Source organism: Candoia aspera, chromosome 2, assembly GCF_035149785.1.
Source record: "Candoia aspera isolate rCanAsp1 chromosome 2, rCanAsp1.hap2, whole genome shotgun sequence".
NCBI lineage: Eukaryota > Metazoa > Chordata > Lepidosauria > Squamata > Boidae > Candoia > Candoia aspera.
The window spans coordinates 56,841,369-56,857,210 of record NC_086154.1 but is presented as its reverse complement, the minus strand read 5'-3'; the positions used below and the strand labels follow the sequence as shown (position 1 = coordinate 56,857,210).

The following is a 15,842-nucleotide window of genomic DNA, read 5'->3' as shown; positions in this document are numbered from 1 at the left end:
GGAACTGTGGTGTTGGAGGAAAATTCTGAGAGTGCCTTGGACTGCAAGAAGATCAAACCAGTCCATCCTCCAGAAAATAAAGCCAGACTGCTCACTTGAGGGAACGATATTAAAGGCAAAACTGCAATACTTTGGCCACATAATGAGAAGACAGGACACCCTGGAGAAGATGCTGATGCTGGGGAGAGTGGAGGGCAAAAGGAAGAGGGGCTGACCAAGGGCAAGGTGGATGGATGATATTCTAGAGGTGACGGACTCGTTCCTGGGGGAGCTGGGGGTGCTGACGACTGAAAGGAAGCTCTGGCGTGGGCTGGTCCATGAAGTCACGAAGAGTCGGAAGCGACTAAACGAATAAACAACAAACTAATGACATCAGAGTTTGTTATTTCACTCTGCTCCAGATGCTCAACTTCACAAAAATTAAGAGAAGGACACTCGGAGTACACAGGGATGGGAATGTTAGCACCTGCCTGCTATTTTAAATAAGACATATGTTTTCTCTGGACTGAGAATTATTTCCAAAGCACTAAACAGCCCTAGTAATTGCAACCATTTGTGCCCAATCCTTTGCCGCCCCCCCCCCCAAACCCTCATGGTTAGTTAAGATTTTTAAAAATGGTATAGGCAGCTTCAAACAAAACCTGCACAAGTGACACGTGGAAAAAAAAACCTGTGAAGTTCATATAATAAAGCTCCAGAATAGGTTTTACTTATTGTAAATTCCATGGTAAGCAAAGGGAAATATGGGTAACACTTAAAATATCTTTCCTTTAGATGTACCTGTGAGCCTTCTTCATTATAATGCCTTGCATTTCGAAACATTAACCTCATATCTTCTATCATAGCTTCCTCTCCACCATACTTGTCACTACGGATATTGTGCTCTATTATTTTTAAATCCATTGGCTCCAAAATAATTTTGTAATAATCTGGATAGTCTTTTTTGGAAGGTTTCACCATAAACAGCTCACATAGCCTTCGGCCTGTTCCAGGTTCTCGTGCTTCAAGAACAACATTGTATAAGATTTTCATTCGCTGTTTCTTGATATTCTTCTTGCTGTTCAGTTTAAAGAGAAAAAAAGACTACCTCAGTCTTGATCTATGCAACCAAAAAAGTATCGTCATTTGCTGATTTCTTCAGTAAAAATCTCTTTATCGTTATGCAAACAAAAATGTCCTAGATATAGCTTTCAAAGGTAAGTTTGAAGTATTTAAAACTCCCTTTATATCGAGTACGACAATAATCCTTCCAACAACTATATATGGAAATCCATTACTATTATTCTACCAATTCTAACGTGATGGGCTTTTGGGGAAAGTTTCCATAAGGGAAACTGAGTGGTTGATAAAATATTTGAATTGTTTACTTAATTCCTATGATATATGGTTATATCATGTATGTTCATGACAAAACCAGACATCAACCTAAAATCAGCTACTACTTCAAAAAAATGAAGTTACTAAAGTGAGAAGAATTTAAGTTCCAATACAAGAATGCAATTAGTCAGACAGCCAGTTCAGTGGCTAGCAATTACGTAGTTTGTGGTCTGATGTTTTAATGTGGGTTAGCAATAGTGTGGGTTCTATTTTGTTTGCACACTATCCAGAGTATGTATGTACGTATGTACTGTAGATATGTACTGTCCTAACAGCCAGGAACCACGCTGAGACAAGGAACTGGTCTCTAGTGTTTTATTACTGCTACATAACAGAGAATCCTAACAAACTGAAGAAGCGTGGGAAAAACCCCAACATATAAACCCCAAAGGCTAAGGCGGGCCCGATCTGTGTCTCTTTGAATGGCTGACCAATTCCTCAGTGCTACGCATGCGCTTAACAGTCTGGATGGGAGCCCCCTGCTCGCCATCCTCACTCATGACATGTACTGTATGTAAGTACTAATGAATGAATGAAGTAAAAAGGTCCACTGAAAAAAGAAAGGACTAGAGGCTTATCAAGCTTAATAACTTCTACCAAAATTTTATATGTATGACTTTCTTGACATAGTTTATTAGATTTACATAGCCAGTTTTCAGAGAAACAGGAGTATCTTGGTTTAATTTAAAAAAGCTTGTTGTTTTGATATATTAACACAGAAAAGCAATCTTAACATTGCATTTCTTCCCTTCTGGGAAGAATTATGTTACTTTCAAATTATCACCTCCGGAGTGGACTATTGCAATGCACTCTACCTAGAGCTGCCCTTGAAGACCATCTGGAAACTGCAGCTGGTCCAGAATGCACCAGCACAGGCAATGATAGGCACACCTTGCTACGCCCATTTTACACCTCTGCTCCACAAGCCACATTGGCTCCCAGTGTACTTCCCCATGGCACTCAAGGTGCTGGTTGTCACCTATAAAGCCCTCCATGGCACAGGACTGGGTTATTTGCGGGATCACCTCTCTGTAGTTGTTTCTACCCATCCTATTAAGTCTGACAGAGGGGCATGCTCCAGATCTCTTCAGTTAAAGAATGTCATCTTATGGCACCTGTCGCACCATACCTCCCAAGTTCAGATTGGCTCTGACCCTGCTGGCCTTTCGTAAAGCATTGAAGACCTGTGGAGTCCTTGGTGCTGGATGTGCTACAAGGCCTGGGGGTCAGGAGTTAGATGGCCCGCTGAGAGGTCTCTGCTCCTTGTTTTGGTTGGGTTTATCCTTAGTGACCATTGGTGGTTTTTTTCGTTCTTCACTAATATATATATATTTTAATTGTTTTAACATGTTGTTAGCCACACCCAGTCACATTTGCGAGATGGGTGGCCACATAAATCAACTTAAACTTAAATTAAAGAAAATCTTTTATAAGACTTTCATGGCTGCTTTGAAAGCTGTTCCTGTTTGTCTGCATATGTATGTGTACAGAGAATACTTCTACCAGCAAAGAGGTTGTGCACATACCATTATGCAGATGTAGCTTCTGAAGCAGCTGTGCAAGCCTTTCAAAGGACATGGCTACTTTAATGTTTCTAAGAGAAGTGATTTGTTTGTGCCAGGATGTTTTTGCCAAGGACCTCTTTCTGATACTTTGCACAATTGTATAAATTACACATTCTCTTCTCAGAAGGTTGTGTATCATCTTTAAAAATAAAGATTGCACAAAATTTTAACAGGATACAGCAAAAAATTAAATTACACATATTTTTACCTTAAAGACATCACTAATAAAGATGTTTGGTGAGAGTAGTTGAAAGTTAAAGCAAACTACTATTCTTAGCTGTAACTGTAACACAGATATATATTGTAGCAGATACCTTTTTCTTTTTGAACTTCCAGCATCTGATGTGGCAGAAGATATCATACTATCACCATCCTCAATTTCATCTCTTCTAGCTAGCTCTTTCTTCTTTGCCTGAAAGATAACAAACCATAGATCCAATTCACACCACTGAATATCCTGGAATGCATGAATATTAAACAGCTACATTCGTTCTATAAAGTATACAAACATCAGCATCATGCATCACGGAAAAGTTTCAAATAAAGCATGTTTAGTTCATTTGCATCATAGGAAAATATTAAATATTGGGCATGTCTAAATAAACCATTCTAGAACAACAAACTAAATGAAAACTTTGTTTAAAAAAATACTATTGCAAAACAATTAGCATTGTTGCAATTAATCAGCATAGGACCATTGCTAATTAGAGAAAAAAGATAAATGTTAAAAGATAATAGGGTCTGCCAGCATAGATGATAAATGAACCAAATACTAACTCCTCTGAATACAAGCCCCAGAAACACAGTGTGAAGTTTTACCTGCATAACCTGCTGCATTTTCAAAACTCTCTTATAAATGGCTGAATTTGGAACATTGTAACGTTTTGCATTTTCAAACATCAAGTTTAAATCGCATTCCAAGTGGTCGAGGGTTTCGTATTCGTGATTCTTCAGTTTCGTTCTGTAGAAAGGACAATCTTTTTTCATTGCTGCAAAAATTGCAGTTACCTTTTTTGTAAAGCAGAATTTAGTATTTTAAGATGCAGAATGTTTTTCACCCAACCTCACATTCTAATTTGTGCTTGAGGGTTAAGAGATACACATTTTGCAAAATAATTTCCTAAGCACAAAAGAAAATAAATTAATAGCAACATTCTTCATATGATATTACTAGGTTTGGAACACACTTTAAATGATCATCTCCTTTGTTCTTCTAGTTATTAAATATCACTATTTCCCATTCTGATTATAACATGAATAAAGACAGTAATGAATGATGTAAGGAATTATTTTGTCTAGTTCTATTGGATAATTTTAAAGTTTATTACATTCATTATTTTATTTTCAAATAATAACTTTTGCCCAAATGTTAAATTACAATAGAATTTAACTTTAGATTTTATAATTTTCATCTATGTTTAAGTAGCTCTTAGATTTTTGGCATTTTAGATATGACCTAGGGACTTGATTGTTGGGTGGTTTAAAAATCAATCACAGATAGATAGATAGATAGATAGATAGATAGATAGATAGATAGATAGATAGATAGATAGATCTCTGATGATGTTACCTGGTTGGGTAATGATATGTCTACAATCAAACAACCAAGCTCAGAGACTCCACAGAAAAATAAATAAAATTATTTTGGCATTTATGGTAATGGCACAGTATCTTAGTTCAGTATGTAAAAGAACTCTTTTTGCTTTCAGTTGTTAAAACAAGAAATTCAAAGCATGCAAAAATCCAGAATACCAGTTTACCTGATCTGCTGCAATGATATAGGCATTTTGATTTGTTGATAATAATCAGGATATTTTTTCTTTGAGGGCAAATGAAAAAAGGGTTCTGAAATAAGTTGACCCTGGTTGTTCCGGCAGTTTCTAACTGTGTCATAAAGTTGATAGAGAGGATTGGAAGTATCCATAAATGAAGTAATGCTTTCAGCTTCAGATTCTCCTTCTTCATAACGGGCAGCAGCTAAGAATGACAAACAGCATGCTGTTACTGTATTTTTCTCCTTTTCCCCCTCATATATTCTAAATTGACTAAAGAGATCCAAAGAGAGAGTTGGCTTTAATAAATTCTCTTCCACTCCTGAGATGATAACATTTGAGTATATATGTCATATTTTTATACAAATTTTAATCTCGAAGGAAAACAAAGTAAATACTATTTCTTAGCAGATATGAACAACACTTCTTCAATTCCTACCAGCTAAAACAGCGTCTTCGTCACTTTCTGATCCATATTGCAGCGTCATGGTTATTGCTGATAAACGATCGCCTTGGACAGCTCTTTTGTTTCTGTAAATTTTTAAAGGAAAGACAGGTAATGAATGAATAATCCCTTAGGATGGGAGTATATGCATCTAAATTTAAAATACTAGCTATACTGGCACAGCAAACATAGGTAGAATGGAATGTTAGCTCTTGCTGTGAATTTTTTATTATTATTATTATAAACACAGAGTCTCTATGCTGGGCTTTACAGTGGCTAATGCAAGATTCTTTTGCCTCTCCAGAAGAAGCCTCTTGCAGGTTTAACACACTGCAAAGCTTATTGCAGAAGATAAGCAATGAATAATAGGGGAAAAGGGGGAGCCTTATTGTAGAGTTTCTGGTATCTGTGGATGATGTTGCCAAAATGTCTATTTAAATTCAGGAAATGAAGGAGGAAACCACCCAGGATTGTCGCAAGAGCAAAGCGTGGCAACTTTTGCAAGCAAAAATGAAGACATTTTCATTTTAAGTCAAGTTCCTTTTTCTGCTGGATTTGAAAGCCAGGTGTGACAAAACAATATAATTGCCTTGGGGGCAGTATTCTTAAGCACTATTGCTATACTATTTTAAAGGAAAAGGAATGTGTTTGATATTACATGCTATTCAGTACAATGAAAGTTCAACAATTCAACAAGCTATAGCAGTGTTTCTTAACCTTGGCAACTTTAAACAACTTTAAGATGTGTGGACTTCAACTCCCAGAATTCCCCAGCCAGCCTTGAGAAACACTGAGCTATAGTGTAGGTTAATTACTTTCTCCCTAGAGGGGTAGGAAAGAAGCAAAAGAAATTGTCAGATTGCTCAGTGGTGGATATGTGGACAGATATGGACATCTTTCTTTTGTCTTTGAGAGAAAAGTGCACTTTTGACTGAGTAGGGAAAGAAGGGCACTGAAAGGGAATTCTACTGGGAAAGTAAATGCATCAGATTTAGTCAATACTCTCCCCTCTTCTTGAACAATAAGGAAAAGGAAAGGAGAGCCAGGACATTCTTACCAACCAACAGAGAATTATCATAATTCATGTCTAATATACCTGGTATACATTGTAGAGGAGAACTGTGTTAGTAGTTTTTACCTGCCACCTACAATTTATTATATTACAGGAGTCTATATTGAATTAAATAATGTTTAATTGGTTAATCTAACTAACTGACTGAACACAGCAACCCTAATTTCAAACTATGACATATAATCCACATCACTGCGTCATAGTCCTCTTATCTTTTGGTTTCAGTGAGTTGCCCAGCAAGACAATTAAACTATCTGACAGACGTTCTACAGTCCCCCAAATTTCTCCAATATTGGCTCTTTGCACTGACTGAGCCAGAATCAAGCTGGGCTCACTTCACATTCAGGACACACAACTATTATCAATCCCTTGCAGGGAAAATGTTTTGTGTTTAAATCTGATATAACCTTTTCTACCACACAACTCGCCAAGGTGATCATTGCAAATGTTCCCCATCCCTTTCTGCTGCCAAGGAAGTCCCACAGCATACAGATGGCACAGACTAAAGAAAAAGACAGCTTCTCAAGCCAATCAGAAGAGAACACTTTTCAACTACAGTTTAAAAATACAGCCATCTACCAGCAAACTAAACAAATAAACAAACAAAGCAAGTGGAGCATTTGGGAGTTCTGAAGCTACATGACTCCTGATGAGAATTTGGGGACTTGGTCCATATATCTGGAAGGCATCTATAAGCTGGTACAGATGCATCTTCCCTCGTGAGTTGCTTGACAGTGAGTTCACTCAGGAGATTTAAGGGAAAATGCGGCCTAAAATATATGATGCTTCTATCAATTCTTCCTTGGTAGAAGTATCACTTATTTCAGGTTATTGTTTCAGAAAAACAAAGCAATGCTGTATTATTTCCAGCAACTAAATGTGGCCATTTATCTTTTCTAAATAAATGCTTACCTTTTTCCACATACATATAAAGCTAACAATTAATATTTGAGGGGTAAACCAGCCTGTTGAAAAGATTAACATATTGAATGTCATCTAGGTATTAAGTACTCACCGGTAATATTTATTAGCAGAATTTCTTTCATCAACAACACCGCCTTTACCCTGTGAGGAAGGGCTTGTCAGCTTTGCAGTCAGATTTGTAGTCCTTGATGGAGAATGAATAAGCCACAGAAAGTGAAAAAAAGAAATCCACCAAAAAGCCAAGATGATTCACAATTAAGGTTCAGTTTCTTTATATAAATTTTGAAAGATTCAAAAGACTCTTCAGTACTCTTGTACTGAACAGGTAAGTATCAGGTTGAATATTACTTGGAAAATCAACACATTTTAGGCATAATGACAGGCCTAACTTTTAAAGTGAAAATTATTCTACCTATTGGAGGTAAATCCAATTGTTTTCAGAGTCAAAGCACTACATGGAAAAACAGTAGTCTCAGTTTTAAGACCATTATACAGTAGCAGCAAAAGTGTCTAATACTATGTTATTTTTAATTCCATAAAAAATACATATCCAATTGCAAATATATATCAAGTAAAAGCACTCTTAACTGGCACTGAGATGTTTTGGACTAAGTTATTGAAGGCAAAAGATGCAGTTAAAAACCACATGGAAAATCAATTTGAAATCAAATTATGCAGTACAGAAGTAACAAAGGCCCGCTATTTCACAGTTCATAATAAAAACATAAAGATAAATGTTAGTGAACAACTTTTCATGTATTCAAGTCTGTTCAACAATGAGGAAGAAAACTAAATTCCAGCTATTACAACACAGTATCAAATGAGATATTGAACCAGAACCATTGGTAAAATGGTTTATTAGAACCATTTCTTTTTCTTTCCAACCTAGCAGGACAACTCTAAAAAATCTGAACTGGGTCAAATTTGATATGAGGTGACAAGTTAACAAAAGAAATATTTTTTAAAATGGCTCAAGTCTAGCTGGGAATTGTGGAAAAAAAAATTCCAGGAAACTCTCCCCCAAGGCATCTCTATGTAAGAGGCAGTGGCTGAAAATACTGCCTACTGCTCCCTTCTAAGCCCCCAACCCTCCTCTCTCCAGGTCACACCGTCCAGGGTGCAGCTATAATTAAAGGGCTGGAAAAAGGTCCAAAGTCATGCTCAGCTCTGCCTGCTTTCTCTAACATGTTTTTACATAAATGGTTATGAATATGTAATTCATATTCACAAAATCTCCTGTTTCCCAATGAAAAAAATAAAAAGTATAAAATGAACTCTCAAGTAGAAAGACTTAAAATATGTCCTCTAACAATTTGACGCCTAAAACACCCCATCCTTATTTTTTGCCTCATTATCTCATTTATAATATAACTTTATAAACTCAACTTAGACTACGTAGTATAGACCAATGTTTCTCAACCTCAGTAACTTTAAGATGTGTGGACTTCAACTCCCAGAATTCCCCAGCTAGCATATAGGTATAGACTATGATTTGGGAAAGTCCAGACATAAATGTGCTAGGAAAGCTGAAGCCTATGAAAAGTGGACAGATAGATTAAGAGTGTGCAAAGCATTTAAAAGAGGTACTTTGCAACATATGACAGTAGAACCTCTTTCTTCAAATTGTTAAAGCAGCCATGTTGTTTGACAGGCTTCTGCAGCTGCTTCAAAAGCTGGTCCTGCACATTGCAACACGCTTCTTTTGAATGCTATGCACAGCCTTAATAAGAGGAGGATTTACTATTCCATGATTCCTAATTTTAAAAAATCAAAACCAAGAAACAGTCCTCCACTATCCCAAACTGTAGATTAATTTCATAAAATTAAGGAGCATATGGTGTCATGTCTGCTTAATATAATCCTAAATCAGATCAAATTATTGTGACACCTATGTTCTCTAACATACATTATTAAGAATCTCAACTACTTCTCCACAACTCAGCGCTACAGATAATTTTTAATATTTTACTTTAACACATAAAAGTTAATATTTTAGTTAAAATTTTAATTAAAAAAGAAAATATCAATACCTTTCTATATTTCTATTCTGCTTACAATACCTGACTCGGAGACTTGATTTAGTTAGTTCTGAATGCTCAATTTCTGCCTTTTTCATGTTAAATATTTTCTTTATTGCATTTGCATCCTGTAAAAGTAAGTAAAAAATGAAGTTTTAAATGAAGTTAAAAAAAAGAATATTCTGCAAGAATAGAGATATATGATAAGGTATCTTGCTTCCACTATGCCTATACAGGTAGTCCTCGCTTAATGACCACAATTGGGACCAGAATTTTTGTTGCTAGGTGAAGCAGTCATTAAATGAGTGTGACCCAATTTTACAACCTTTTTTGCAGTGGTCATTAAGGGATCACTGTGGACATTAAATGAATCATGTGGTTCCCCAGATTTTGCCTGCCAGAAGCCAGCTGGGAAGGTCAAAAATGGTGATCATGTGACCACAGGACACTGCAACAGTCATAAATGCAAATTGGTTGCCAAGCGCCCAGATAGTTATCATGTGACTGCGGGGACGCTGTGATGGTTGTAAGGGTGAGGACCGGTTGTACGTCGGTTTTTCCAGCACCATCGTAAGTCCAAACCGTTACTAAATGAATGGTTGTTAAGTGAGGACTATCTGTACATTTCATATATAGCATACTGAGCCTGTTAGTATATTTTATGTATTTCCAGGTTGGCTGAATACAGGCAAAAGTATGTTGGCTTGCAAAGTATTCTCTAGATTAGAGATCCTATTTTGCTGCTCAGAATAACAAACAAATTTGGGTAAAACTGGACTTTGAGTAAACTTGTGGCATATTGGCCAAAATGTTTCTAAATATTGCCCTTACCATTAGCATGGAATACTGCAAGCAGCATGGGTTCTGCTAAAGTTGGTAAGATTCATTGGTAAAAAATATTATGTGAAAGCCACAATCATATTTATGTATATTTAAAAGTATGGTCCACTATCATTCAATTTTATTTAGTCCATACAGTGCGTAGAACCGTATCCTTAAGTTGTAACTGGAATCAAAGAGTTATCTTGGTTTATACATAAACCAAATAACTTTTCAACTATAAAAATGAGGCACAGGTAGAACATTTCCAGATCGATTGTTTGACAATAAAACAGTCTCCTTTTGCTCGCAGAGTTCCATCAGCAAGGAGGATCGCACACATCCCAGAATTGGTCTGGGGTGATTATCCAGGAAGCTTTTGAGCTGCAGGATCAAGTGGTCTACTATCAGATCTAGAGATGATATAACTGAGTACCTTAAAGTTTTTAAACAGAAAGGAAACAGAATATAAATGCTACATGAAGCGGGCAAAGAAGCAACAAGCCACTGTGGAAAAGCAAAAAGCAAATGTGACTTTCCCACCCTGAAAGCATAAACCAGCACAGCTTTGCAGAGCGCTTTGTCCCCTCGCCCCCCTCAGACCACACTGAATACTCCATAACTAAAACTGAGCGTGTACAAATCCAATTACAAATCCAGTTACAATCCTGAATGTTCATGTTGTGTAAGAGTGTTGCGATAGAAGAAATTGAATGCTGTTCTTTAACCAACCTTGAACACTTGAGATCCTGGTTCGTTGTAAGTTTTGGCATTTTTAACTAATAGATCTATGTCCTTCGTCATTGCATGAATGCTTTTATAGCTTCCATTCTACAAGTAAAAGCAGATTTAAAAAGTGAAAGTTTGTTTTCATACTAGATATGTATGATTTAAAAGTTTGCTGTTTGAACTTCAGAGTTTTCCTGCCATTTTTATAATCTATTATGTAGAAACAACTAATGTTCAAACAGTACGAACAATATATAATCGTGAATAAAAGTATAATATATAAAAGTAATTTTCCATATAAATTAAAAGAGAACAAAGACAAAGCAATTTAAGAAGAAATATCACTAATGCTCTCTAAATACGTTCTTTCAGAAAACAAGAGAATAATGGTAGGAAACAGTCTCTAGGCTAATTTAAAAATGTACAATCCCCCAAATTGCCCACATCTCCCTTATTTTAACATTCACATTAAAAATAAATACATATATAAAAACTCTTTTATCTTTTATCTTAGCTCCATTTCCAACCCACTACTATTCTCCTGAAAACTGGCCCTTTTCATCATGTAGAAACTGGCTCAGATTTTAAGACAACTCACTCAGTGTTTAAGAAGGACTGGATAACAAACTTTTACTCTGGAGATGTAATATCTTTGAAGGAATTCTGACACATAGGATTTGAGCTTGACCTACAGTTCTCCATTTTCATCTAATAACCCACATTATTGTTAATATGATTTTAACATTTTAGAAACAAATGTAATGTATAAAATGTTAAGGTGTTGTTGAATTATATACCAAAAACCTATACATACGAATTTATAAAGAGCTTCAGAACTATTGACTTTGGAGTATTGCTAAAATGATGGTATTTAACTATCAAGATGACTGACTTGGGAAAAAAAAATTACAACTCTGGATATGAAATCCTGCACTGAAGAAATATGTTCACTCTTAGCCTTTCAATTGGTTCTTTAGTAATGTAAATGAAAGACTGATAATACAATTCTGTGTGGTCAATATTTAATTTATTATTTAAAAACTGAGTAATTTTTATATTTCATTATATATGTGTGAAAGTTTGGGGTTTTAATTTTTTTAAAAATTTGGGGTGTATGTGTTGTTTCGCATCTTGTAGGGTGTTTTTCTTTTTTTCATTTTTTTGGGGCATGTGTACGATAGCATTTCTAATGAAATGAACAACAGGTTTATTTCATAAGAAAATAAAATCAGCTTTCTCGATGGCTTAAAAACTGAAGCTATAAAGTCTGTTTAAATAAAATGCTTACTCTGTGTTCCAAAAAGATAATGGTGAACAAAATAAATTTATTAGGCATAAAGTAAATGTGTTAAAATATAAGTAGAACCATTCTCTCTTTTATTTGTAATAGCCACCCTTGCTGCTTATGTATTCACTACTTATCTACAAGAGGTAGGCATCAACAGGCTAAGAGTGTCTGCAGGAAAACAAACGTATTTCAAAAATGTTTTTTGGGAATACAAAAATAAAAACAAAACAACCAGTGCAGAGCATGCTGGCTAACAGTCTGAAAGTGAACACTGAAAAAAATGGGAAAGAAAATGACATGGAGTACCACAAGAAATGGCACAAGCAGCACTTCACAAGTCAGCATGTTGTTGCTAGCTTCATTTGTTATCATTCCCTATCACAATAAGATCAGTGCAATTAATCATACCTAATACAATGATGTATTTGTGGTAGTTTCACAACTAATAGTTTTCTACTACAATTAGACTGGTGCAATTAATCACACTGATGATACAGTTCATTTGTGATCATTTCATTTCCACAGTTCTCTATTTCAATTAGACTAGAGCAAATGGGAATTATTCTTTTTATACCCACAACAATCTTGTGAGGTAGAGCATGCATGGTTAAGGGTGGAATCGAAGCTAGAATTGAAGCTCCACAGTTCTAGTCCAAAACTTTAAACACAAAAACACTTACTGAAAAAGGTAAATACTTGAGCTAAATAAATATTTCACTAAAGCAGAAAAGTGAGTATCATGTATATCCCTATACCTTTTGCTCAAAAATTTCACAGTTTTTCCCATAGTTTCCTAATAACTTGACCTGGGGAATTAAGGTTCAGTCTCAGCTATCTTGACCCATAAGCCAGGATCAAACTGACGAGCATATGAGCTTTGCATATTGGCTGCATAAACACAGAATGATTTAAGAAAATTAAATTTTTAACTTTACACCAGCTCAATAGACTAATTCATAGTTATAGACTAAACATTTCAACAATTTCTAAATGTAATGAAAAACTCAATATGCTAATATTGATATTAATCTAAGAAAGCTGTAATCTGGAAACCAAAGTGTTGCTTTAAATTTCATTACTCCAAATATGCTTTTAAAACTGCTTAATCTTCTGGACATTAGTTGCGTTCAAGGCAATAGAGCCAAATTTATACTGCACCTGTATCCGTTGAGCAATAGTCTTCAGATCTATGGGCTCTTTAATTATTGCATAATAGTCAGGATATTGCTGAAAGATTAAAAAAAATCCAAATGATTCCATACGAAATGTAACTCTGATCTATTAACTATTCCATACAGAGCTGTTCTTTCTCAACTTTGCAAGTTAGTATCAGTGAAACACATCATCTTTGTACAGTGATGTTTCCCCCATTGGTGTTACGACTACACCTTCTGATCACATACATTACTTCTTAACCAGTTACCACTATACATACTTAGTAGTCAAGTTCTCCAGGCTTTGGGAGATTAATACCAAAGTACTGACTGGGTTTTTTGTAGACATTTTGCCCTACGTCCAAGGAAGACTTCCTCAGTGCAACAGTTGGTGTTGCCGTGCAGCATATGTAGTCTGTATAAGATTTGAATTTGGAGGGTGGGTTGGTGATTGGAGGTTTCCTGGGAGGTGTTGATTAACTGGTTGCTGGGAAAGATGCTGTCTCTATTAATATTGATCTCCTGAAGCTTGGAGAACTCTACTACGTATGTATAGCAAACTAGGGCTAGTTCTAGTCCAAGAAATCTGCAAGTTACTACTTTGTTATCATTATTACATACATACATCTCAGGAACTTGGTGGCACTGTCTGAAGACTGCTTCAGTGCAAATGTTTTTGTTTTTTTTTAAATTATCAAGTAAAGCAAACAAAAAAGCAAAAGCTAAAGCTAAAGCAAAAAAGGGGAAAAGAAAAATGGTATTTATACATTATATATTTATACATAGACACACACACTGTATGTATGTGTATGTGTATGTGTGTATGTATATGTATATGTATATGTATATGTGTGTTTATTTATTTATTTCAGGTTCTCTTGTCTCTTGTCTTGTCCAAATCCCAGGAGCAACATCAGAGCTCTGTGTCCAGAAGAGTGCAGTGCTAGGAACAGCTAAGAGACTGCGCAGAACCCTCAAACTCCCAGGCCTCTGGTAGGGGACCTGGTAGATTGAGGAAGACACATACCACCCACAGGGGTGAGAAGGGTATTTTTTATATATATATATAATATAAACCTTATACTAGGGTGAAGTTTGAAATGAAAATTTGATGGTTATAAGTACAGTTTTTAAAAAGTTTTTTTTAAAAAAAAGGCAAAACAAAAAAAAAGGATAAAGAAAAAAGCATTCTAGTAGCCCCCTCTCCATCCCCTTTCCTCAGCCAATAGTTGTCACTTAAATATTTTTATACTATACTTTGGACATCTGTGATTATTGTTCATTTCTATCTGGATTATTTTCATTTGTTTTAAACAATTTCTCTTTTTCTTCAAAAATCATACTCTAAGTGTCTTAGCTTGCCCTGCCGTGCAATATGTTGTATATAAGGGGACCATTCCTGCTTGAATTTGGTTAGACTTCTACTGCAAATATATACAACAGTCCAACTACTGTTAAAAGGTAGTACAAGATATGCCATACCTACTTAAAATGCTGGAATAATGTTTTTCTAGTAGATTCCAAATGAAAAGATCATGTATAGAAACTACTGTACTTGTTCAGAACAGCAAGCTCCTCAATTCCCATACTCAGGAATCACTCTGCCAATGAAGTCTCCATCTTGTCAGAAACCAATCTCAGATTGAAGACATCCAAGGTCCCTTCCAACCCTATGATTCTATTGGCTCTCATTCATACTGTCACTTAATCCATACACTGGATCAGGATGTACACTGCCTCTTATTTTTCCACTTTATTTATTCATTCATTCATTCATTCATTCATATTTCGTCACCACCCATATGTCAATCAGAAGAAGGAAAGAGCTGAATGTTATCAGTATATTGCTACCTAACCCCAGAGCAACTGATGATCTCCCCATCCCATCATCCTGAAAGTTCTTATACATTATGAAGTAGATCTAGAGACAAAATAGTACCTTGGGTACTTCACAGTATATCTGCCAGAGTGAAAATGTACACTCATCTAATACTATTCTCTCTCTCTCTTAATGCACAGTGCTTATGGACTGAGTAGAGATGATCCAGGAGAACACCAGGGTCTATGAGATCAAAAGCTACTGAGATATCAGGCAAGTTCAGAGAGTTGCATTCTATCTTGCTGGATCCAGGGAGAGGTTGTTCAGGAGTGGGCAAACCACTGCCTACTTTAAGGCCAGCAGCAACACTCCATCATGCTAAGAGATTTTACCATTCCAGAGATTCACCTAATCAATGCCCCAAAGCTAACGCATATAATCCAAGGCAGACAGAGGTGAAGAAAGCATGCAACAGGAACATGACATTTGCAAATTTTTTTCCCATGGAGTACTTTGGTTTACCTATTTTCTATCTCATTTCAAGTTCCTGCTTTTTATAGTCATGTTTAGATTCCACTTCTGCTAATAGCCCTTCGTTCTGAATTTTTTTCGGTAAAGATTATTATTATTATTAGTCATAATTACTCACCACTTTAGAGGGAAGCTTCTGAAAAAGTTCACTAATAAGGTGGCCTGATGGATTTGTAGCTACAACTACTGCTTCAAGAAGTTGTTCAAGAATTTCTTTTAAATAACCTGGAGAAGACTGATACAAAAATAATCCTGTAAGACAATTTGCAGAATGGAGTAGGAGTAAGAGTAAATACTAAAAAATGTGATTAATTCAGTTGTGCATATTT

The 15,842-nt window shown here is 35.8% G+C and overlaps 1 protein-coding gene across 6 annotated transcripts in view; it reads right to left on the bottom strand.

Annotated features, from left to right (window-relative positions):
* The window catches only part of PBRM1 (polybromo 1), a 78,893-nt gene that overhangs the window by 43,125 nt on the left and 19,926 nt on the right, over positions 1 to 15,842 (bottom strand). For all 6 annotated transcript variants that reach the window (XM_063291888.1, XM_063291891.1, XM_063291890.1 and 3 more), the window contains exons 6-15: positions 15,632 to 15,748; positions 13,168 to 13,236; positions 10,725 to 10,823; positions 9,186 to 9,301; positions 7,247 to 7,339; positions 5,154 to 5,245; positions 4,703 to 4,919; positions 3,762 to 3,903; positions 3,257 to 3,354; positions 781 to 1,057 (exon numbers count right to left, since the gene is read on the bottom strand). In XM_063291888.1, coding sequence (XP_063147958.1) covers positions 781 to 1,057; positions 3,257 to 3,354; positions 3,762 to 3,903; positions 4,703 to 4,919; positions 5,154 to 5,245; positions 7,247 to 7,339; positions 9,186 to 9,301; positions 10,725 to 10,823; positions 13,168 to 13,236; positions 15,632 to 15,748 — 1,320 coding nt within the window. The remainder of the gene's footprint in view (positions 1 to 780; positions 1,058 to 3,256; positions 3,355 to 3,761; positions 3,904 to 4,702; positions 4,920 to 5,153; positions 5,246 to 7,246; positions 7,340 to 9,185; positions 9,302 to 10,724; positions 10,824 to 13,167; positions 13,237 to 15,631; positions 15,749 to 15,842) is intronic.